The sequence below is a fragment of the Crinia signifera genome, chromosome 3, assembly GCF_055691185.1.
Source record: "Crinia signifera chromosome 3, ASM5569118v1, whole genome shotgun sequence".
NCBI classification, from domain to species: domain Eukaryota; kingdom Metazoa; phylum Chordata; class Amphibia; order Anura; family Myobatrachidae; genus Crinia; species Crinia signifera.
Window position 1 is genome coordinate 82,082,598 of NC_139219.1, and position 26,613 is coordinate 82,109,210.

Below are 26,613 nucleotides of genomic sequence, written 5' to 3' on the forward strand. Positions count from 1 at the left end.
TTTAGCGGGACAGTCCCGATTATCAGGGCCTGTCCCGCTGTCCCACCCGCGGGCGGCAGTGTCCCGCGGTGTGGGGGGGGGGCTGTTGGGAGTCCCCCCCTGTCAGCTGCTAAGCAGCGGGGAATAAACGCTGTGCGCATGCGCACAGCGTCTATTCCCGCAGCCAGTGGGCTGGGGGTCCAGGAACAGAGCATTTTCTCTCTCATGGAGGTCAGGTAGGCAAGTTTGCCCATAGCAACGAATCAGATTCTTCTTTTTATTTCTTTAGCACCTTCTAGAGATATCATCTAAATGGTTGCTCTGGGCAACATCCCATCTTAGTAAATTTACAGCAATGCGTTGTACATGCAACTATATGAACGACAGCAACAGATAAATCAGAGCTGCTGAAACACCACGTGACAGATATTCTACTTCCTCTCCACGTGTTCCACACGGGAACTGGCTGCTTGCCATTTCAGTACTGTCTGACGTATTGCCTGTTTCTATTCAATTAGTTTTAGTCATTTTTAGTAAATTTTAAATTAATAAATCGCTATGAAAAACATATACGCACTTACAAGACTTTTATTAAAATGTTTATTGTAAGGTATAATGTTCTATTTCTATAAAAATATAACGTTTATAAACAGGCAGCTATATAGGCGCACCAATGGCGATATATGGAGGCAAGGCGAACGGAGGGGTCCTTGCCTCTGCCAGCCCGGCAGTCGCTCTCTCTTGGTTGCTGTCAGTTGCTGCTGCCGCTGCGGGAGGCCGGGGAGGCGGACGGTGATACAGAGAGAAAGGCAGGTTCCGGTCTCCGTCAGCAATCAGTCACCATAGCCTCCCTGAACGCCCGTATAGACCGGTAGCAGCTGTCCCGGCGTGTCGTCATCCTGCACCAGCTGTCAATCTGGACACCCGCAAGCGCAGCGGTGTTTCTGCCGACATCATGGAGTGTGACATCATGGAGAATGACATTCTGGAGGCCCTGGAAGACCTGGGGTATGGGAGTTCTATACTAGGAGTGCCACAGGGCCACTGCATGATCAGATCGCGTACAGTATGCCTTATGAACTATAATACATTGTAATGTCAGATTGTTGTGCTGGCAAAGGGTCAGTGGTCTCTCTGGGCATCTTATAATCTACCTTGCTGCAGGGGATCATGAGTCAGTTCAAGCCATGGGCTGTAATCCTGAAATAACTTGCAGGATGTAGACCTGGGTTCATTGCTGAGGAGTCTGACCATGTTTTAAAGTGATTGTAATTAAAAGGGAAATGGTGAGTTTGGTTTTACCCCCATGAAGAAAGTTATCATTTATATGGCCCCACAAGCGGCATGCAGCACCTTACATGCTACAGAGATCATTCAAACATAAAGTACAGAAAACTGTACAAAACATTGGATACAAGCTATATACTGTACGCGGCCCTAATAGTGGAGAGTCTGATTTCTTAAAGCACAGGTTCTCAGGACCCCACACAGTGCATGTTTTGCAGGTCGCCTCACAGAATCAAGTGTAATGTAGATAAAATACTTTGCTAAAATTTAATGTTTAAATAAAAAAAATACCTCCCAACTGTCCTGCATTCCACGGGAACGTCCTGTTTTTTTGGGGACGTTCCCATGGTGTGGGCAGTTGGGTGAATAAACCCTGTGTGCATGCGCACAGCATCTGTTCCCTGCAGGCAGAGGGGCAGCAGCGTCAAAACGGGTGTGGCCTTGCATGAGTGATGTGATTTGAAGGACACGCTCCCAAATTTTGGCTGCGTGTAAAGGTCCCTCTTCCGCATTGTGGAAAGTTGAGAGGTATGGAATACTACAAAATATTTGGGTAAATACTTTTTGTATGCAAAATCTTTGTCACAAAATCTTTGCTTCAGCCGCCAGAGCATGGGACGGCTGAAGCGGGACAATTTGTAAGAGAAATTTTTTAAAGGATTTTTTTTCCCCATGCAAACGGCCCTTGGCACAAAAAAGGTTACCCACCCCTGATCTAAGGGGTCAATGCACATAGCCAAGACAGCGGAGAATTGCCATTGCAGCAGCACTTCTCTCTCTCCCCTCGAGGCTCGATCAAATCCCTATAAGTGTGCAAAAAGTATAAACCAGTCTAAAGCTACAGTAAATGCAGCCAGATGCAAGGGTGAGCTAATTGAATCAATTCCTATGAGTCAGCACTGTTGAAGTCTCCATAAATATCTTTTGTGAATAAAATGATTTTCATTTATTTTTCATTCTAATTCCTCAGTGATTATATTTGTCTTCAAAAGGTTAAAGCCGGTTTTTGACACCTCTTCAGAGCACTTCTAGGTGATATACTAAAAGTGAAGATTAAGCTATGAACATTAGGCTGGCATAAGTGGGATATATTGGCCAGTACATTGTTATGATGTTGACTGCAACAATATATCAACCATTTTGCAAGCTGTGCACACATGATTTCTATCATTGGGGTTGACCTATTTTACATTTTGCCTGTCAGATTGGCCGACGCAAGTGAATGTAGTGGGCAGCTGTATACTGAATCATGCAGTATTTACGGCTGTGCAATATAGTATACTATTGGTCTTCGGGTTTCCTGGGATACATGTCATTCTCATGTGTACCAGCCTTTCTTTTTACCTCACCCATTCAACCCACTTTTTAAAGGCTTCGAAGAGGATGGAAGCTACTTCCTTCAGTTTTGTGAGTTGGGTGGCCTTTGTATAGCCGGCAGGCCATATTGTAATTAAAGCTGGTTGCTGTATACATGGAAATGAAAAATGTATGCAAATTGAGCAATAAACACTTTCTGCTACATTGTGAAAAGCCCACTTGTAGGTACTGTGCTGGCAGACTAGACCTTTTTTTGGTACTTGTTTCCTAGCACGGCCACACTGATTTCCATCGGGGTGGTAGTGTCGGAAAAATCGCGTCGGTAGCATCGCATGCGACCAAATCGCATGCGATGCGACCGACCCGTTTTTTTTAATTCTATCAAATGTGAATTCGGGTCCCTGGGCCCCGATTTTACATTTGATTCAATGTAAAATATTCCCTACACCCCCAATTTGACACCCTGAACGCCACCCCGCGATTGACACGAACCCGAAGCGTGGCGAGCGGCGGCGGTGCGCGTCCTCCGACCTTTCCATTCCCCTACTATCCACGTCGGCGTGGAGTTGAGAATATAAAGTGTGGCAAGCGCAGCGAGCCACCGAGCCCGAAGCGTGGCGAGCGCACGCGTATTACTTCACAGGTATACGCGTCCCCTCGCGGGGCACGCTGCGCTCGCCACGCTTCGGGCACGCTGCGCTCGCCACACTTTATATTCTCAACTCCACGCCGACGTGGATAGTAGGGGAATGAAAAGGTCAGAGGACGAGCACCGCCGCCCCTCGCGGGCTCGCTGCGCTCGCCACGCCTCGGGTTCGCGTCAATCGTGGGGTAACGACGGGGCCATATACAATGTGAAATGGGTCATATTGGCCCATTTCACATTGTTTCCTATGTGAGATGTTTCCTATGTGAGATGGACTTAATCAAGTCCATCTCATCTTGTGCCATTATAATGGCACAAGACCGACGCGATGCTCCCGATTTCAATGTTAAAAATTATTTTGACATTGAAGCCTATGGCAAAATCGCGGACATCGCGTCGGGGGCAATGTTAATGGCTGCGACCGACGCGATGCCCGCCGTTTCAAAGGAAATCGGGTCCATCGCGGGCATCGTGTACCTTAACTTTAAGGTACACGATGCCCGCGATTGTGGCCGTGCTAGGAAACCAGTACCCTTTTTTTTTCTATATAGTGCTTTCCTGAAAAAGTTGTTTGAGGAGGCTTATAACTAACCCATCAATGCTTTGTGGAAAATAGGGATTCTGTTCATTGTGAAAATAAACAAACAATAGGGTTATTCAGACCGGATCCCAAGGTGATCGTTTGTGCATACTTCTGGATCACAGTGCGCACGTGCAATGCCAACCAGTGATTAATCTATTCGCAATCCTCCTTCGGTGTCGTTGACAGGAAGTCACCAGCAAAATGCAGGCGTGCCCAGAATTTCAGGGACAGCGCTGGCATTTTTAGGCCTGTTATCTGTCGTAGAGTTGTGGAAGAGTCAGTTACACAAACCTGCACAGACTGGGAAAATCATTTGATGGTGAGAGTTGTGAATTGATTTGCAAGTAAATTGTTGACTTGCACGGGGCTGGAATTTCACCTTGTTGGGGTGGCAGCTTTCTGATCGCAGATTCGCAAAGCAGCCACCTAATCTGAATTAGGCCCAAAGTTCGAACATGCATGACATGTTAAAATGCCTGCAAAAATACTACATTCTAGAATATCAAGAGTTGGCTAAGTGTACCATATTTCATTTGGTCATACATTTCTGAGCGTCCTCCATTTTATATCTGACATCGGCGACTATTAAATGTAGATTTATTATTGCATGACATTTGTGCTTTATGGTCTGGCTTCTGCAAAATGGAGGCTGCATGCTATAACTGTGCTGGAATTTACCTTGTACTGCTGACAGATCATAGAACCGCTTCTATTCTGAGCCATAACATGAGTTTGTAGCCTGACTTCTGTAAGAAGCTCTGCTTCTTACAGTAATGTATTCATAATTCTTATTGGATAGTATGCTTCATCTATTTAACGGTTTCCTGTTGTAATCATGTACCGTATATACTCGAGTATAAGTCGACCCGAATATAAGCGGAGGCACCTAAATTTACAACAAAAAACTGGGAAAACGTATTGACTCAAGTGGGACCCTCACTCGAGTATAAGCCGAGGGGGGCTTTTTCAGCATAATGAATGTTTTGAAAAAGTAGGCTTATACTCGAGTATATATGGTAATAAATTAGAAAATAGATATTTTCTGTCCTATAGAATAGGACCAGGATGGGAGCGTGCATAGGATCGGATGTCAAACGCATGCAATTTTTCCACTTGTTACCCAATTTCTCGCCCCGATCCATCAGAATCAGGTGAAAAATGGCTAAATCGCACTAGTGTATGGCCAGCTTTACATCAGCGATAACCACTTCCAGCCTGTTTCTTTAGCAGATTAGTGTAAGCCCTACACTTAACTCAAATGGAAAAAAACTGTTCTATGATTCCATTTTTGCAAGTGGATCTGCAAATGCATCGCTGCCTGCGATCAAAACTAGTGATCAGTGCTGAATATGCCCAAATTGTGATTCTCATCTGTGGCATTTTAGTCTCATTAAAGCAGTGTGACAATGGTAGCTTGTGCTTAAATCTGCCCCAACATATTTTATTTACTAACAGTTTCTTATACCTATTCCGCAGCGCTTTACAGAGAATATTTGACCACTCACATCAGACCCTGCCCCAGTGGAGCTTACAATCTATATTCCCTACCACATGTACACACAGACATTCTAGGGTTAATTTGGTGGGAGCCAATTAGCCTACCAGTATATTTTTGGATTGTGGAAGGAAACCAGAGTACCCGGAGGAAACCCACGCAAGTATGGGGAGAATATACAAACCCCACAAAGTTAGAGCCACGGTGGGAATCAAACCCAGACCTCAGTGCTGTGAGGCAGTAATGCTAACCATTACACAATCCGTACTGCCCCTCCTCAGCTGTCTCCACATAATCCAGCATTGTGAATTTCATGTATAGTGGAGGACACAATGTGGAGTGGTATGACAAGACATAAACCATAGGTACAAAAATACGTTATTGTAAGCAGCTTGGTTAGACTGATAGGCTTTACACTCAATGGAGTATACAGATGTATCCCTGTACATATAGACTTCTTTCACATTAAACAGCCCTTCTTGTCATGCCATGGCATGTATTGGTACTTTGGTTTGGTTTTTACTTTTTCCATAAAGTATTTGCAAAACAGAGCAAATAGGGCACACAAGCAAAAATGTGCAACATGTCTATGTATGTGACTGCCATTGTATCGTATAAGAAATGGAACAGTGAAATGTGACCTTTCATATACAGATACAGCCAGACCCCCTAATTTAGATATGACACATTTTATCAGCAGAAGCTGCTGGAATTTGTGCCTTGCCCTGCATTAAACACTGTACTTACTATGGGAAATAACCGTATATTTCCATACAATTAATCACGTGCTAAAAGCCTGCTGTAAATTTGCAGCTTGTCTGTAACTTTTTTTTTTCTTTCCATTTTTATTTGAATGGTAGTAGAATTCATTTAGGTGCAGAAGTGTGCACAGCAATTTATGTTGGAAGTGTGATCTTAAGGTGCGTACACACGGGGGGAGATATATTGCTCAGCAATATATGGCTGAGCAATATATTGCTCAGTTTCTCCTTTTCATCAGCGACCAGAGATGGTCGCTGATGAGAAGGGACCTCTGCCGGGGGAGACTCAGAGGTAATCAGCTGGTCGCAGGAGCAAGCTCCTGCGACCAGCGATTAGAACAGGGCTGAAAACGGGAGCGCGCACCTGGCTATTTATCGCCGGGGCACACTCCAATCACTGGCAATATGGTCGCCCTATCGCTCCCGTGTGTACACAGCTTTACTGTTCTATGTAAGAAACTTCCTTATTTAAAATATAGCTTGCCTATATGTTTTCTTCTATGTGTTCCCTACTTTGTTATTCATGGCTAGTTTATCTTGTGGTTCTCAATCGGTTATTTAACTGTTGACTTGTTCAATGACTGAGTTTTATATTGTTCTTACAATAGCTACAGACTACAATACTGACTGAGCTCTACAGTGCCCAGTCTCATTGCTTTACAGACTTTCTTATGTGAATCGTGTAACTGTCTTTTCAGGTACAAAGGATCCTTGATGGATGAGGGAGCCTTGGTGGAAGCTGCCTGCCAAGGAGCCCTTTCTCCAGAATACACCAAACTCTGTGCATGGTTGGTCACCGAGCTAAGATTATTTTGCAAACTGGAAGAAAATGTAGAAGCCACAAACAGTAAGTAGTGTGTGTGTGTGTGTGTGTGTGTGTGTGTGTGTGTGTGTGTGTGTGTGTGTGTGTGTGTGTAAACTCATGTCTATATTTTAGTGTTAAAGTCCAGTATTTGTGGGCTACATGCAAAAGCAGCCAGTATTTACCCATCATGCAAAAAATAAGTGTTTTGTATCTGTTGCATTGGGGTTCATTACAGATTCAAAGCAATTTTTTTTCCTGCAGTCCCATCTCGGTACAGCCCCAATATGTCTAAAATTAAACAAATAAAATTGCAGTCATGGGGATCTAAATCACATAAGTGTGTGTGTTAATGTTGCTGCCGGCACAATGATTGGGTCCTGGCAGCCGCTCCAGTGATTGGCTCATGGGTGGCTCTCGGCTGCAGCACAGCGTGTCCCCGGGGACTCCTTCAGTTTTAGAAACGGAGTCCTCGGGTGCCATTTAGAGTAAAATATGCGGTGTAGCGCGTTTTTGCGAACCCTGCAATATAGTCAAAATTGCACAGTGTGTATAGTCCGGAATGTTCAATGGAAACCATACATATTCAGTTTTTTATTTTTCCTGTAAAAAAAAAAAAAACATTTATTGTGTTGGTAGAGACAATAAATACATTTAAAATATGGTCAGACAAAGATATACTAAAACATCCAGGGGTGCAAAAAAATTATCGGTACTCTTTACCTAGAACGGCGCCCGTCGCGGGCATCGCGGGTACATTTATGCCTGCCCGCGACGCGACCGAAGCGATGCCCGCGATTTTCCCATTGAAAACCATGTTAAACCTGAAAAATCGCGTCGGTCGCGTCGCGGCCGGCCATAAATGTACCCGCAATGCCCGCGACGCGATGCTCCCGATTTCCCATAGGAAGCAATGTTAAAAGCCGCGATGGACCCGATTTTAGTGTTAAATGCCTCAATCCACCCGATTTGGCCATAGAAATCAATGTTAAATGGGCCACAGAGCCCATTAACCCTTAAATGTCCCCCCAATTTTTGTACGCCACCCCACGATCCACGCCAACCCGAAGCGTGGCGAGCGCAGCGGTACGCGTCCTACGACCTTTTCATGCCCTACTATCCACGTCGGCGTGGAGTTGAGAATAGAATAGTGTGGCGAGCGCAGCGAGCCCCGCGAGGGGACGCGGATACCTTCACAGGTAAGCTCGTCCCCTCGCGGGCTTCACAGGTGTCCGTGGCCACGCGGACACCTGTGAAGCCCGCGAGGGGACGCGTATAACTGTGAAGGTATCCGCGTCCCCTCGCGGGGCTCGCTGCGCTCGCCACGCTTCGGGCTCGGTGGCTCGCTGCGCTCGCCACACTATTCTATTCTCAACTCCACGCCGACGTGGATAGTAGGGCATGAAAAGGTCGTAGGACGCGTACCGCCGCCCCTCGCGGGCTCGCTGCGCTCGCCACGCTTCGGGTTGGCGTGGATCGTGGGGTGGCGTACAAAAATTGGGGGGACATTTAAGGGTTAATTGGGGCTATTTGGGCTCTGTAGCCCATTTAACATTGATTCCTATGGGAAAATCGCGGGCATTGAGGCATTTAACGCTAAAATCGCGGTCAATCAGGCTTTTTAACATTGTTCTCTATGGGAAAATCGCGGTAATCGCGGGTACCCGATTTTGATGTACCCGCGATTTACCCGCGATGCCCGCGATTTTACCCGCGATGCCCGCGATTTCAATCGTGGGCGCCGTTCTAGGTAAAGAGTACCAAATTATCATAATCTGTCTTTAAGTAAATCAGAATACACGTAATGCATAATAAGGGATGTAGCAAATGGATCATACACACTAACCAAGGTTAAACTCTATGGTCTTTATTCGGCCTTAATTGCTATGTATCAATTTAAGATAATTTTGTTAGCTGATTTTAAAATCCATTTTCATAATATTTCCTAAGGGAATAAGACTGGCTGACCAATAGTCTTGTAGCTGTCATGGTGGGGATTCATTGTTACCCAAATGTCTTTACTTTTATAGGCCCTAGTGAGGCAGAAGGGTTTCAGTTAGAAATGAGCGGTCTGTTGATGGAGATGAACTGTCCATACACATCATTGACATCTGGAGACCTCGCTAAACGTCTTCTGGACAAGAAGAACTGTCTACTGCTGTTAAGTAAGTGCCGTATGGGTTGACATGCATTTATTGGTAAACCGTTAAGGGATAACAATCCCAGGTAAGTAAGTATTCATGCTTTTCACAAATTTCCATACCTAACCATCTTGTGATGTTCAACCAAAACATAAGCCATATACTGCCCAACTGTTAGATAAACAGTAGCATGTCCTGATGGCAAACCATGCGCTTCTGATTCTCTAACGCAGTGGTTCCCAACCCTGGTCCTCAAGTACCCCCCAACGGTGCACATTTTCCAGGTCTCCAGACAGAATCACAGGCAAAATAATTAGCTCCGCTTGTGGATCTTTTAAAATGTGTCTGAATAATGAGGGCACCTCCCCTGGTGACCTGGAAAACATGCACTGTTGGGGGTACTTGACGACCAGGGTTGGGAACCACTGCTCTAACAGTTAATGCTCTGATCTATTCATCACCCTAAAGTGACACCGATTGTTCCAGGCAATATTTTTTATTATGATTCAGTATGTTTTTTTAAAGTAGACTTCCACACACATACCTTTATATTTGCATATTAAAAAACAAAAAATGGAAACCGAAAAATGTTGTTCAACCCCTGCAGACTGGTAATTGGTAGAGCAGCTTTTGCTGCAATAACAGCATTCAGTCTGTTGGGGAAAGGTGTTTTTCCAGGGAGTGATATTTGTGCAGATTTGCTCCGCTTTGTTCAGGTTGGTTGGACAATTTGTGCGGACTACAATTTTTTAAAACAGTGCCAAAGATTAATTGGATTGAGATCTAATGTTTTATTTTGCCGCTGTAGAGCATTCACCTTTATACAGTATTGTTCATCTATGCCAGTAGTGTTGGCTTTGGCTTTGTACTTGGGATCATTGTCCTTCTGAAAAGTGAATTTTCTCCCTGGCCTGCGTTTTGTTGCAGACTGAATTATGGTGTCTTGTATTTCCAACCATACAATTTTTACAAGATGCTCAGGGTTAAATTTACTAAGATGGGTGATCTATTGAAGATGGGATGTTACCCATAGCAACTGATCCGATTCTATTTTTTATTTACCACCTTCTGGAATATCATAAATAGAATCTGTGGGTTTTTTCCGCTTTAGAACACAGGGGTTAAATACTCATTCGTATTTAAAAAGAAAAAAAACTGTAGACGGTTAAGGAATTAATTATTATGTGCTGTAAGAGCTTACTGGTACCAAAGTATATAATATCCAATGGAAGGGTGGTGTAAGCACAGGTGTTCTTACTGTATATGCCAATGTTAAGTAGGAGGGGAATCTATTTGCAGACTGTTATGCGAATATGGGTCCATCATAATAAACCACTAGAGGTACACCCCTGAAAGTATAATTCTGTATGGATTGTAGCAAGAGGAAAGGAAATTAATGTCTGCTATCACTGTACTGCAATGGTGGTTAAAACAATGTTTATTGATCCGGTTTAAATGCATCACATCAAATTAGGCAAATAGGAACATGAGACAAACATAAATATTAAAAAAACTATATAAAGATCATATTAACGAGCTTGGATTATAAATGTCACATTGTATGAGGATATCCAAAGGGACTTTGTCAGGATATATTTTACAATAAGCCATTATAGTAACTAAGGGGCGGATTTATTAAGGTCGGTGAAGTGATAAAGTATTTGGTTTTGATCACCGGCCAAACAGTTCCTTACTGTGAAGTTACAGGCTAAAGGTGCCCATAGACTGTCCGTTCATTGGATCCGTTCGGTACTTAAATAGTACACATCGCATGCCTTGTGCATGCGATGAACAGCTAGTACAAAAAGTATGTGCAGCACATACTTTTTGTACTGTACGATGAGATGCGTGGGAGCGCGCATCTCATAGTACCGAACGGACCTTCTATGGGCACCTTTTACTTTGAAAAATGACAGGTAGGCGCTGATTGGCCGTTGATAAAAACCAGACATTGCTTAATAAATCTAACCCTGAGAGAGATATCCACACTAATGTAACTGCCTGGTACAATCTGTAAGTGTCACTGTAACACAGACAAGTCTGTTGACTTCTAGGAAGTTGATTACTGTACGTTGCCACTGTAGAAACTTTTCTTTCAAATGAATTTGTGTTGCCCAGCAGGGAAGGAGTAAGAAAAGTAACATTACATCATCCTATTCCTCAAAAGTTCTCCTCATCATGGCCCTTATTCTGATTGACGCGGACTTTACCGCATACTTTCGGATCGCGTCTTTACGGCGTCTGCGCATGCGTGGAGAACGCTACGCGCATGTGCCACGCCTTGACTCGGTACCAGTTCGGCCAAATCCCGTCCAAAACTGTTCACCGCTATCAGTCGGGAAATATGGGCGTATTATGGGCGTCATGCGGAATGTCACATGGGCGTAGTTTAAAAGTGGGCAAAACGGGGCGGAAACATGGGCGGACACGGGGGAGTACACTTATGTTGGGGGGCGTACATTCGGATACCACTCCGAATGCACGCGATCAAAAGGGGAAGAAATGTGCGGTGTCCACAAGTGTACTATTGCTTTGCGGACACCACTCGTTCATGCGGTAGGCGAACGTACGCCTAATGACTACAAGCATTAACACCTGAACCCAATAGAATCGACTCCTTTACTCATTACTCACTAATAGGACGCTTGTCAGTGCTTTAATTGAAACCATTGCACTTCAATGGCTGTAAGGGTTAATGTGTGCAATGCATGTGTTAGGCATGCTTGTAAGGATATATTGGCATCTAATTGATTCCAATTCCAAATAAGAAGTTTTTTATGAGGATAGGTAATTGAATAAGTGGGTCTTGTGATGTATTGCAGAAGATACATAATAGTGGGTTGTTTGGCGTAAATACTCCGCTTACGTGCGGTAGCACCGCTTGGCTCCCGTTCGGATGCGGTATTCCCGAGCATACTCTGTAATACTCTGTAATACCGTGCAGAATCGGAGTGTTTCTCCCGCACACGCATGGTTTGTATGTCGTCCGTAAACACGCCCTGTTCTTAAAGAGTGAGTCCGTCCGAATGCGGAGGACACGTGGGCGTTTCTACGGACGATGGCCGCATGCGGCAAAACACCGTGGCGTGCGGACCGCTCCGTAAGAATGCGGGAATATCCGCACCGATCAGAATAAGGGCCCATGTGCTTATTGTTGATGATCTAGAGCGGGCATTCCCAACCACGGTCCTTAAGGAACACCAACAGTGCAGGTTTTAGTGCTATCCAGGCTTCAGCACAGATGGATTAATCAGAATCACTCAGGTACTAATTAAGTCACCTGTGCTTAAGCCTGGATATCACTAAAACCTGTACTGTTGGTGTGCCTTGAGGACCGTGGTTGGGAATGCCTGATCTAGAGAAAAGGAAGCAACAGTGATTCTTATTTATCCGTTCAATTGAGATTTTATCAATGCATGATTTCTTGAAGTTAGCAGTCTATGTGCTTTTTCACTCCTTGCAGCATATTTGATATCTGAACTTGAATCTGCAAGAATGCTATGTGTAAATATACCTGCAAAGAAGGAACAAGATGGTGGCGGCGGCAGTGATGTTTTTAAGGAACTGAAGATGGTATGCATGACTCTGGGAATGTCCAAGCCTCCAGCTAATATAACGATGTTCCAGTTTTTTAGTGGAATCGAGAAAAAGGTTTGTTTTAATCGGTCTGGGTTTTTTTTTTTTTTTAGAGCATTTGTTTTTCTTAATAAAGCTAAATGGAAATGCTTTGCTGGTTTTGATTAATATTTACAAAGTGTTCAAATCATTTTAAAATATACCAGAGTGTAGTATTCTGATCACATTTGTTTGGCCCAGTCAGGAACCATGGGGCTAGTTGAATTTGTTCCCTTAGCTCTCCAATGTAACAGTCTTTGTCCAGGTCGGACTTCAACATCCTGTAACTCAGCAGTGGGTAGATCCACTTGTACTGTGTACTTTTCACATTGCAAGAAGTCATATCTTAATTGCTACTTGAGAAAATATGTTCAATCTTTGAAAATGATCCTTCCATAGATTCTGTTTATTTCTGAAAATAATAGCAATTTCTAGGTTACGTATAAAATGAGGTTATTTCATAAATGACTGAAACACCATGATACAGGATATTTTTTATCTTCTATAAACTGGATGTATGTAGTGCATTTGGCTTCTAATGGGACCAGAATGTACAGCCATCAAGTCAGCTGCTGCATCTTCTTCGTCAGTTGTATTCCTGGGGCAGTTTCATCCTGTCCTGTGGTCAAACAGTCAGCCTCTAGGGCTATTGGTAAAATACTGCTCAGGGAGAACAAGTGCAGCAAAACCCTAAAATGGAATTGTAGAGAAAATAATGTAAAGGGGCATACACAGGTATAGATTTTTGCTAAGCTATATAGGGAAGGCCAGGCATGTCCAAACTATGGCCCTCCAGCTGTTGTGAAACTAAACATCCCAGCATGCCTTGCCATAGTTTTAGCAATCCCTGTAAGCAAAACTGTGGGAAGGCATGATGGGGTAGGCGATTTCCTGGTGTCCAGATCTCCAATGGGGAGCACATACACATGCAGAGATTTGTGCTAAGCAATTTTGCTTAAACAAAAGAGGCTGGTTAGTGGTTGAGTGAGAGATTTTGACACTATCTCTCATTCTGTACACACAGATTTGCAGTCACGTGCTAAGCAATTTGACTAGATTTTGACTGCATGCATTTAGTTAGCAGGAGATATTTAATGACTCAGTGAACAGACAGAGAGATCTGTGCTTACTTTTTACATAATCTAGTCAGATTGCTTAGAAAAAGCACACAATCACTCCTTATGGGAGATCTTGACACCAGCGAAATTGCTTAGCAAAATAGCTAAGCAAAATTGCTTAGCACAGATTGCCCCCGTGTGTACACCCCTTAAGAGTGATCAGAACAAAAGGTGTTTAAATAGTGGGATATTCTTGGTGCATGTATAGAGGTTTACATATTAGTATTTGACTTTTATTTTTATTTTTTCTAGTTAAAGGAAACTTTAGCAAAAGTGCCACCTAATCATTTAGGAAAACCTCTCCTGAGCAAGACTTTGGGGCCATCTCATTGGGTAAGTTCAATCATTAAAGCTCACATGCTACATGAATGAAAAGTGGTGCTGCAGCCAAAAATAGGGTACATCGGGGAAATCAGTCTTGTTCTCCCGCTGCTGGAATGCTAGTGGGCTATGAAGACAGAGCAATGTTTGTGTCATCTTTGTAGTCAAATGCATATCCTACTCATGGGGGATTTGGGCTCATGAAGGAGGCTAGAACCATCATTTGCAATGTATTGAAACCTAGATTGAAACCTGTTCCTGCATGGGAAATATATAATCTGCCCAGTTTAGAGATCACATGCTCTACTATATTCCTTAACCTTTTGAGTGCCAACGTCTCAGATGCGCAAAAAATCCGCTAAAAATTCCAGCGTCGCTCGTTATATATATATATATATATATATATATATATATATATATATATATATATATATATATATATATATATATATATATATATATATATATATGAGTCCAGGCACTCAGCAGAAATGGCAAAAACTTGGGTGCACCTCAATCCAAGCAGGATGAGTATATACAAACAGTACGAGGTCACTCTCAAGATTTCTAATGCTGCACGGCGGCAGACTTGCAATAAAGTAGACAATAAACACAAGGCTGTGTGAGTCAACGTTTCGGGCTGGTAACCCTTTATCCGACCTTTTCATTCCCCCACTATCCACGTCGGCGTGGAGTTGATTTTATATAGTGTGGGGAGTGCAGCGAGCCACCGAGCCCGAAGCGTGGCGAGCGGACGCGGAATACATGTAAAGTAATCTGCGTCCCCTCGCGGGGCTCGCTGCGCTCGCCTCGCTTTGGGCCTGGTATAAGTTCAACTCCACGCCGACGTGGATAGTGGGGGAATGAAAAGGTCAGAGGACGCATTCCACCGCCCCTAGCGGGGCTTGCAGCACTCTCCACGCTTTAGGGTGGCGTGGATAGTGGGGGGGGGGGGGTGCGTTAAATCTATTTTGGGGCCATACAATCATATTATTGTATAGCTTATATAATGGCATTGCACACTCACACGGGACTGACAGAGCAGTGAATAAATGACACTAAAAAATCGCATCGCATGCCCCACAACATCGAATGCGATGCGATTTTCCCTACGGTGCCGTACGTGGCAAAACTGGACGCCGTGATAATACACAAGTACCGGATTAAGATACAGAAATATATGAATATTAATTTCCTTAACAAAATACATAACATTTGGTCTTAATAGAGCTTGTACATAAACCATAGCTTATTGATTTAATGTAATTAACCCCTTTAATGCATAGGGTTTTCTAGCATATATCGCTAATATGATAACAAGTACAACATTTCCTCATCACTACAGGAGTTCAAATAAGAAAAGCTGATGTAAAAGTCCTCTACCGCTGGTTTCTGCCATTGGGATCCCGTGGGGTGGTGGGGCTTAATCACTGAGCTGGCAGTCACATGGGATGTGACTGCCACCTGCTGTATAACCACACCCTAGCCACTTTTTTTTTTTTTTTTTTTTTTTTCAATAAAATATTTGAATGCAGTTTTTTGTTCTAATGATTCATTTCAAAACCAGAAACCTGGCAATTCCTGAGTGGGTTTTGAAAGAACCTTATTTCATTGTGGTGTAGATTCATTGGAATCTAGTTGAAAAAATCTCTCGCCATGCACAGAGAATAATTCTCATTGAATACAGCCCATAGACTTTGGAAAATGCATTTAACAGTTCGTACAATGTTCGTTTTACATCAATAAGACTCTTATTATTTTGTAGTTGAGTTTCCATAAATTGACTACTGATGATGAAAAAAAACTTTCTTTACCCAGGAAAAAATTGAAACAATCAATCAAGCCATAACTAATGAATATGAAGTCCGTAGAAAAATGTTAATTAAACGTCTGGATGTGACTGTACAATCATTTGGTTGGTCAGATAGAGCAAAGGTAAAGTACATTTTGCAATATGTATTGTACAGTTTTTAATGGGTCAATCACTTTCTCTAACAGTAATGAAAGAAATGCTGACTGGGATTGTCTATCTTGAAAATTTAAATGAAAAAAAATATTCCCATGTAGCATTATGGGTGCCTATAACCTTGGTGATACAATTTAACCCCTAATGTAAGGCCATAAAGGGTTTTAATATACAAAAGCTATTTGTCCCACTGTTGTAGGTATATGCCAACATCTTAAAGTTCTATTGGTTTTAAGGAGAGTGACTGAGCTTTTATATAAATCCTGGTTCAGCGTGGAGATAAAATGGTGTTTCTTCGCACCTGAACAAACCATTTTAAAATACATGGGGTTCAAACACATTATTGGGCGCTTGATCTGGCTAGTTTATTTAGTGGCAATATTTCAGTCGTCCATCCATCTGAAATGCATTAGGGCGTGGCTACGGTGATGTTCACTGTCCTTCATCCAGGCCGACTCTCCCCTGTCTGTTCCCGCAAGGGTCCCAGCGCGCTGTGTACTCGGTGTGGGGAAAGAGCGTGAGCTGCGTGTTACCGATGGTGCCCTGGACTGGTGTCTTGGAGCTGATCAGGACTGGTAACCTATGTTTAAACCTTGTGGTATCCAGCCCACACTGATGAATCCCCCCTCCCGTATCTATCTGGGCATGAAAACCCAGGGGCCATGACCAGAATTTTTATTGCTGGGAGGAAGCAAAATGCATTTAAATCCTCGAAGGAAGTGGTGGGAATGAAGGAAAGGCCATGGTACAGAACTTTTAATTCCAGATCAATAAATTGTCTGTGTGACAGTTTATTGATCTGGCCCCCTTCCTATAGGTGGTTGGCCTTCTGCCTTCTTTTTTGTGCCCATTGCTTTGGCACAACCTGTTGAGGACCCTAAAGGGAAAATTCTTGATTAATTATGTAGTTTTCTAGGAGTTGCACTTCGTGCTCTCCTAAAAGGCCAAGCTCTTTGTGGTCGTGTTTAGAAGTGCCCTGGTCTCTCTGTTAACCAGCGATACACCATGTTATGGTCATAATCTTCTTTGACTGTAAAATATTTATTTCTCTTAAACTTAAGCAGCTCCTTCTGATAATTAGTGTTTTTATGCTCAAACTCAAACATTGGTGATTTGGTCTTGGTGTTCTGAAGTTTCCGGCCGGATTCGTTCACAACCAGTACCATGAGATCATGGCTGCATTTATTTAAAATGCGGATCCATTTCCAACATACTTCAGAATTGACCTGGGCACATTCCTCACTCTGAAGCCCCGCGGAATCATTCTTTCTCACAGGTATTCCGACAATGACACTTCCTTAGTAGAAAGTCTATATCACGCTTTGTTAGTTTGTGCCATTGCCTATAGAGCACTTCAGAGCTGGTTATTCCTCAATATTCCCGCGAACTGCCGCTGACAAGCCGACCCCTTCCCAGGCACAGAGGGGATGTGCGCCGAGGAGCAGAAATGCCGCGCTCCCCTATTCCCCCCCCCCCCCCCCCTCCTCCCTACAGCATGCTGCGGTGTCGCGGCTGGGGGAGACCGCGGACTTGAGAGGTCTGCGATGCGGCTCAGGTAGACACAGAGTGGGGGAGGGAGCCTAGAGCTCCCGGCGGTTGCCTGGCAGCGGCACCCGGTCCCCTGTGAGGGAGACCGTGGCCACTAGACCACCAAGGGTAGTTCAGTAGCGGTGGGGGGCCGCCATTTTTTTTGCATACCCTGGCCTGGTTCCAGGAAGGGGAGGTTAGTCCCCCTCACTTACTCCCCGCCCAGGTCCCTGCAGGGAGCCTCGTTCTGAGTTCCCGCCGGGGCCTGACAGTGTTCCTGCGCAGGCAGTAGCAGCAGCCAGAGCACAGCTACTGCGGCAGACACACTGAAAGGACACTGAGGCACCCTTCCTTTCCCAGTCTCCACGACGGTTCAGGTTGTAGCACTGATACTGCACCTCTAGGTGTTCAGTACGGTGCATCTACATCACCTTTTTTTATATATATAGAGAATTCTGTGCTTATTCCTGCATTCTCTTTCGAACTCTGTCACTACTGCCACTTGTACTGCCGTGTGACAGGAGCCTACCCATATACTATGACCTCCCGGTCTGGCTCCAAGTCCACTAGACCCTCATGGTCAGGGGACGCTCCTGCCCTGCAGGCTTTTACTTGTGTCAGATGTACAGGTAAGAGAAATTTTTCTTCTACATCTGCAGACCATGGGGGTGTGTGTTCACGCTGTAATGGGGAGGACTCTGGGGGTTTGGGCCCATCTCAGGTACCCCCCCCCCCCGATCCAGACTGGGCACAGGCCCTTACGGCCGGCCATGAGGGACCTTGCTGGACAGTTGGCCGCATCTCGTAGCTCCCCTCAGCCCACTCAGGTGGTCCCTCAACCCACTCAGGTGACCCCCTACACCTGCTCAGGTGGCTCCTTCCCCTCAGATGACCCCTCCCCCCTCAGGTGACGGCACCGTCTACAGAGCCGGATTGGGTTCAAGGCCAGTCCTCCTCGGTGCAGGGCCTGGTACAGGTCTCCTCTTCCCTGCAATCTTTACTGGGTGCCTCTAGTAAGCTTAAGGCCTCCAGGATCCGCACCCAGAGGACAGACTCGTCAGAGTCCTCTTCTGAGGGTGAAATAGATTCAGATGACTCTGGAAAGGAGTCTGTGTCTCAGGATGACTTTATGACCCAGTCCAGGGTAGATGCTTTGGTCAAGGCGGTTCGCTCATGCCTTAACATACAGGCGCCAGACCAGCCCCTTGCGGAGGAGGCCCCCTACTTTATGCGCAAGAAGGACCCAGCCATTTTCCCTCCTTCCACTCAGCTAGAGGGAGACTTGGCTAAAGCCTGGGCTTATCCTAATAAGAAGTTTACTATTTCCAAAGGTATGTTTACTACTTATCCCTTCCCGCAGGAGGGTCCCAAGAAATGTGAATGCCCACCGCAGGTGGATTCTCATGTCGCACGCTTAGTAAAGTCTACTACCCTGCCTATACCCATGGTGGCGGTTCTGAAGGACTCCACAGATCGGAAGATGGAGCATGTGTTTAGAATCATCTTCTCACATGCGGGTATTCTGACTAGGCCGATGCTGGCTTCGGCTTGGGTGGCAAGAGCAGTTGGTAAGTGGGCAGATGCTCTGACACAGAACCTTTCTTCAGGCACCCGCAGATCAGAGTTACTTCCTTTGGAGGACCTGATTCGGGAGGCCTCCACATACTTAAGTGAAGTGGCTTTGGATTCAGCTACCTTATCCTCTAGGATCTCAGCTTCTTCTGTGGCGGCCAGGCGAGCCCTATGGCTCCACACATGGAACGCGGATGCAGAGTCCAAAAAGGCTTTAGAGGCCCTGCCTTTTTTGGGAGACAATCTTTTCAGCCCAGAGCTGCTGTCAGGCCGATTCCCCGCTGGTGGGCGCTCGTCTCCTACACTTTGCCAACAGGTGGAGGGAGACCACATCAGATCGCTGGATTTTGAGCATTGTGTCAGAAGGATATTGTGTCTCCTTCGACAGGCGTCCTCCGACCAGCTTCTTCACCACGGGCGCCCAGCCTGCCATCACAAGTTGGAAGCTCTCCATTTAAACCCTCCTTCGGACTCAGGTGATAGAACAGGTCCCTACCAAACAGTCAGTGTTACTATTCCATCCTGTTCCTGGTCAGAAAGCCGGATGGCTTTTTCCGACCAATCCTGAACCTCAAGGATCTCAATGTGCACCTGAAGGTTCCTCGTTTCCAAATGGAATCCATGAGGTCCATTCTACAGGCCCTGGAGCCTTTGGTGGACACTGGGCACCCGCCTTTATGCCCCTGATCAGCTGGAGGGTTGGTGTTAGGGGAAGCTCTTTTTTCACGTAGGTACAAGGTCGCTCTCTCTCTCCTTTCTTTTTCCTCTCCTTTTCCTGTGCTCCTAAGTCCTATTGTAGTCTAAACTGACCTAAGGCGGAGTGTGGGGAAGGAGGGTCTTGGGCTGCACCAGTGAAGTTTTTTACTACTTGGTGCTTGTCGCCATGGCTCTGCCCCTTCCCCACTGTCCCAGTGTCCATCAAAGGATTCAGAAATAAGTATTTTCTGGGTAAGGACAAAAATCCACTTTTTGCGGTCATTTAGTTGCAGTGTAGAGAAAGTTAGTGACCAGTCACAAAACACTACTCCAGAAGAAGGCAGTAGTAAATAAAATACCCATTGCATTTGTTAGATTTTACATTTGCTTCTGGGGACAAATGCATAACTAAAACAAAATAAAAATCGAATTAAGGAATCTGGAGGTAATTAATGACGACAAATAATTATTCCTTGGAATAATAGTAATATTGTTGCTTGCATTATCTAATGTGTTTATGGTTCTTTTTTTTTTTTTTTTTCCACAGACTCACTCTGACAAACTGGGTAAAGTTTACCAGCCAAAACGTGCGGCCTTATCGAATAGTGGCTCCATTTGTGTCGCACATCTATTGGCGGCCCGTCATGATCTGTCCAAAATCTTGAGGACTAGCAGTGGTTTAACCCGGGAGAAAACTGCTTGTGCTATTAATAAGGTAAGGAGGACACTCGGCAATCAAAGCAATTGGGAATTTATTCACCAAAAATCAATCAATCCTTTTTTTTTTTTTGTATTCCTATTATTATTCTAAAAGTATGTTGTTTGAATGTCCACCGCATATCAATTTTAGATTGAAACTTTGTTGCAATAAACTTTCAGATATGAATATTTGTATTCATGTACTACAGAAAGATCGGTCAGTCTATGATCCTCTTGGAGAGTTTTACATTTTAAGGATACTTCAATTTTATTTATTTGCCTTTAGAAAAATGAAATGTGTCATACATCATTACTGCAGCCCTGCCAAACAGCTTAGGTGTGCTTGGGCCCATGATACCCTGCCAGCATCGGCCATCTTTTATTTTTAGAAATGCAACCTGGTCACAATGCAGTGTTGCGTGCACAATATATCAACTTTTTCATTAGATCAGCCAGTGCCAGCTTCAGTCTGATTCTCCATACAAATGTAATGTTGCAATTGTGACTTTTCTCCATGCTACACTCCATCATGCTATGTATACTGATGCAGTCGCTCTCATATATTTAGCTTCAGTAGGCGTATGCAGCAGGATATGCCTGTCACTAGTGAGCTGAGAGGTCCCATGCAACTCTGAATCTGTACACAAAGTATACAGACTCAGACAGAGGCTCAGTCGCAAACCGCTAAACAAGCGTAAAAGATTAAGCTGAACACTATCCTGGTGAGCCTAAATCATGCGTTGTATCTAGGATGCATGGTTGGCAAAAAAGATGTCTCACAGGACCTGGCATCTCATACTGCATGGCAGATTCGAGGCTATATACAGGTGGACAAGATGTAGGTGGAAATTCTACCTTCACTTAGTGCCATACCTCTATCCACCATTTTGCTGCAACCTATTTTGCAGTTCTGGTTCTCTTTATTGGCATCCTTGTTTTATCAGTTTTTCCCACAAGTCTGAGAAAGGGAGGCTGAAAGGTAAGACCTGCTCCAAGGTTCTGATTTAATTACCAGTTAAGTTGTATCATCATCAGCAGGCACAAGCAAGCGATCAATAACAGAATTGCTACAAATCTGTTCAGCTACAGATCATGCAATACCCTGACTAATTTGATTTGCCCCCCATACGTACTGTAGATGATAAATGTATGGTTTATTTTTACAAACGGTATAACTAGTACTTTTTTTTTTTTTTTTTTTTTTGAGTGGTGACTTTTTTTTTATCTGAATAAATCTTTATTCCATGGTGTGAGCACAGGCACAGTATTGTATTATATAGCTTATTCCCTATCCTTTACCCTTTAGTGTAAGTTTGTAATTTTTTTTTTCTTTCTGATCATTATTACTTGGAGCATTCCACTCCTTCTCAAGATTAGATAAAAATACTTTCCAGACTAAATATGTAACGGCAACCAAAACATTGTATTAATACCGTTTCCCCAGACATCCTAAAGGCTGACATTTAACGTGTGAATTGATTTTTCTAAGAAATAATGAAATTCCCGGCTGCTAACTTGGGCATTTTAATTAAAATCTTCTAACGAACACTTTTCCTATTGTGAAATGGTTTCCTGTGTTTGGGAGAGAATATAGTTATGTCCATTTTATTAATCTTCTGCTAGGATGAGTTATGCTCACGGATTTCAAGAGGTTTTCTTTTTTTATTCTATTTTATTGACAGTCCTATGAAAACTTTGGGGTGATTCTGGTTAGCTTGGTTTTTTATATAGCTCCTGTTACGCCATCCCGCAGCTGAGCATTCTGAGCGATGCTGACATCATTGTGTGCTCAATTGAGCACACACTGATTCTCAATGTAGTCCCGTCATTCTCAGATGGTGTGGGCAATTGATAATGTGACAGTTTCAGGTCTTCTATAATGATCCCAAATAGTGAGCTACAGTAAAGGCCCCCATACACTATGCGATTTGGTCCCGATTTCACCCGATTCAGATGGATCGGGCCAAATCGCAGGTATAGACACCCGGTCCGACCCAATGCGCGGTCTAAATCTTATGTGCAGCCGGGCAGGGGACACAGGTGGCGGATGCTGGCGAGGGAGATGGGCAGGGGGAGCCGGAGCAGGAAGCTGTCAATTCTACGTCCGGTGGAGTAACCAGGGGGGGGGGAGGGGGGCGGGGGACACAGGCGGCAGTAACGTAGAGGCAGGCAGGGGGAGCCGGGAGCTGTCAGCGCTGGAGAAAAAAAAAAGCCCATACAATGAATGGGTAGACTGTGATTGGCTGAGCGCTCTCTCAGCCAGTCAGCAATTGGCTGAGAGAGCGCTCAGCCAATCACAGGCCGCCCATTCATTGTACGGGCTTTTTTTTTCTCCAGCGCTGACAGCTCCCGGCTCCCCCTGCCTGCCTCTCGGTTACTGCCGCCTGTGTCCCCCGCAGCGTCCGCTGCCTCTGGGCTACTAGCAGCGCCCCGCAGCCACCTTGCAGCGTGCTCCACCCGTCACCTGGATGTCCCTTGCCCCCCTGCTCCCTCCACCTTGTAGCTCCCCGGGAGTTGCAAATGATACATTGCATGTATCATTTGCAAAACTTGGCACATCAGTGCCTAATCGTGTCTCCCCCTCCCGGGGAGCTGCAGGGGAAATCAGGTCTGACTTGTCCTTAGGACAAGTCGGACTAATGTGTGGGGGCCTTTAGACTTCAATAGCCAGCAGCAATGTCGCACAATATCAGCCGACCACGACAGGTATGATTAACTATATCGGCTGTGGCTCCCGTCGTGTAGTGTGTATGAGGCTTTAAGAGGGAGAGTGTGCTTCTGAGCTGGCGAATTGGGCTCTGGTTAGTACTAGCGGCTGTATCCACCTCGGTCTCAGCTGACTAAACAGCACCTCTTGTAGGGTGCCTCTCAGAGCTGGCTAGTTTCTGTTAAATGGCTTCGATGTTTGGCTTTTATTAAAAAAAAAAAAAAAAAATCCACCATAGATGTAACAACCATGAAAATCAGGGGCAAAACAATGTTGTGTTTTTAATGGTGTCTAAAGAGGTCCTTAAACTTTGTGTTTGAGGTAGCTTTTTCAAGAAGTGGAGCTGCCTTGTGCAGAGAAATGTGTTGCACCACATGTTTTGAAAATCGGTGTAGGAGGACACATCTGTAAGTGGACATGGGCATTTTATTGAATATATAAACATCAGATGACTGGAGCTCAGTATATTTCCTTGCTTGTTTTTGAAAATCTAGTCTATATGATAATTAAGTAAATGGATTTGTAAATCTATTCAGTTGTACTAGAAGATTTATATAAGCAATGTCTTTGTATTGCAGGTGTTAATGGGTAGAGTTCCTGACAGAGGTGGTAGACCTAATGAAATAGAACCTCCTCCACCAGAGATGCCTCCTTGGCAGAAGAGACAAGATGGCCCACCACAAGGTGGTGGTAGGGGTGGAGGACGAGGTGGATATGAACAATCGTACAGTGGTCGAGGTGGATATGAACAAGGTGGTGGCCGAGGAGGAGGCCGTGGAAACTATGACCAAGGTAGCAGAGGTGGTAGAGGAGGCAAAACTCAAGGAAGCTGGACGGATGGTGGCAGCAGTTCTGGTGGACACTATCAAGATGGTGGTTATAGAGATTCTGGCGTTCAAGCAGGGGGCTACCAAGGTGGTGGATATCAAGGAGGCGGTGGATATCGGGGAGGTGGTAGTGGATACCAAGGTGGTAGTGGTGGATATCAAGGTGGAGGCTATGGTGGTTACCAAGGTTCATCCTACTCTGGAAGTGGATACCAGGGTGGAGGATACCAACAAGACAACAGATACCAAGATGGTGATCGAGGAGGTGGGAGAGGAGGTCGAGGTGGCCGTGGTGGAAGAGGAGGACAAGGTGGTGGTTGGGGTGGTCGTGGAGCACAGAGCTATAACCAAGGTGGTCAATTTGAGCAGCATTTTCAACATGGAGGGTATCAATATAATCAGTCTGGTTTTGGACAGGGGAGACACTACACCAGTTGAGATTATTTCAACAGCAGTTCAGTAGAGCTCAGGCAATACAAATGACAACCTATTCAGAAAACTACATTTTTTTTTTTTTTTTAACCCCACCTCCATTATGAGTACTGACACAACCTGATGCATGTGTGGAAGTGAGCAATAAAAAATGTATTCACACAACTGCTTTTCTTCAGAAATGCTATTTGTTGTGGTAACCTTTATTCTATACACACACTTCAGACAATGCTATTGGCTTTCACCATGGTAATGACATTCAATTTTTTTAGGAAAGATGCAATTAATATGCATGGTTTTAATAATGGAATTTGTCTAGTGCTCAACTGATATTGGAATTAAATGGCTAGATTACCATAAACTTAACATGCAATCTCATGTAGCTGCTTAAACTAAGTAACTCCATCCTACATAACATCCCACCTTTATGCTGTTGCAGAGAGTCAGTCGTCTGTTCTGTAATAAGTGGATTTGTCCCAGTGGTTTGTTGCATTCTCATGGATTCTGCCTCAGCCCCAGTATGGCCGTTCACCGATAATGACTGCTAGTAACTTTCAGTTATGTGCAGCTATGGTGGAGGTGGATGAACGCAGTAGTAGTGCTCTTTATCACAACCTGCTGTATCCGCTTAAATGAAAAAGTTGTATGTTATAGGTATTTGACTTCAAAGCAAACCTATATTGCTTGATGTTGGTGATTGGTTTTGGTAAACTAAAGCTTTGTTAATGAGACTTCAAATTACTTGGTCATCAAAAAGCTAATAATACTGAAAAGTATAAGCCCAGAACACACACACTTAAAATAAAACATGTACGCAATGTTAAAAGTTGTCTTGGTTACACTTAAAAAATATTCATAATTGCATTTAAAACAAACCAATAATGCTGTCTAAGCAGACTTAAGAGATCTATTTCAATGGTTATGATATTGAAATAAAATAAGTTACTATTTGAATATGTTTGACCTACTGGTATGTTGTCATTCGGTCGACTACTATTGGTCTACAGGTGGAAGGTCAACGCAAGAAATTGACATGCATTAGGTTGACATGGTCAAAAGATCGACACAACAAAATGTTGTAAAAAAAAAAGCTCTAAATTTACTTTTTCATTAATGTGGGTTTTTTTGTACATACTTTTACCATCACAGTGGGCATATAGGAAGAATGTAACATTATGGTGTCCAATCGACAGACACCAAAAAAACCTGGAAAAAACTCATGTCAACCCTTTTTGGTTTGGAGATCTTTTGACCATATCAACCTTTTCCATGTTTCTAACTTCTGCCTGTCAACCTAATCATCCACACCCTAACCTGCTAATCTCTTAAAGCGTATATAATGTTTTCTTTTTAAAAGAACAGAAAACTGGTTTTCCAACAATTAGCATTTCGAAATTCCATATTAAATGAAAATTCCTTCATCTGTTTCTGGACTCTGCCAGTGTCTGGCTAGAAGTGTTATGGGACGCTTGGTCCACTGTAATACAGAGCAGATTTAGCATTATATAATTTTGATAATTTTCTATTTTCCTTTTGATCTCATCCCTCTATTGCGTGTTGATTATTTTTTGCTTCTAATGCACTCATTACGTTCCTGATGGGGTAAACCTTATTACATGAGCTCTACTGCAATCTGTAAGACAGTCTAGTATGTCTTAAAAGCATACTATGTTCAGCCATAGGGGTCATATCCGGGATCATCAGTTTACGACTTTAAGTGCAGTTACCACACAACAAAACTTTTATTTCCGCAACAATAACAATATTTTCAACTAACGTGGTCTAAAATTACTTGAAAATAGCTCTAAGACTTTCTTCCTTTTTGGTTATTGAAGTCTCATGCCACTCAGTCGAGCTGAATGGATTTTTTTTTTCCCCCCAAATGACGTGCACTACTTCTTGGGCAACAGAGGTCATGCCCAAAAATATTATTTACGTATGCTGCAGAAAAACAAGCCTGTGTGGGTTTGTGTTCTTTATTAAGCCTTTTAAGAAGAGCCACATAATAATTTTGTTGGATTTACTTTGTACATAAACATTGTTAAGCTGTGAAAGAAGCTATTTGAAGGTATGCTGTTTGTATGAAAGGTGAAATAAAGTTCCTGAATGGTTTACCGTCTTA

General features: G+C 44.0%; 1 protein-coding gene across 1 annotated transcript; it reads left to right on the top strand.

The window, feature by feature from the left end:
- Positions 1 to 684: 684 nt before the first annotated feature.
- Positions 685 to 26,613, top strand: FAM98A (family with sequence similarity 98 member A). Its single transcript, XM_083176107.1, has 8 exons — positions 685 to 987; positions 6,767 to 6,915; positions 8,901 to 9,035; positions 12,475 to 12,662; positions 13,997 to 14,077; positions 15,884 to 16,000; positions 20,374 to 20,541; positions 23,811 to 26,613. The coding sequence occupies exons 1-8, from the start codon at positions 935 to 937 to the stop codon at positions 24,495 to 24,497; spliced, it is 1,578 nt and encodes a 525-aa protein (XP_083032233.1). The 5' UTR covers positions 685 to 934; the 3' UTR covers positions 24,498 to 26,613.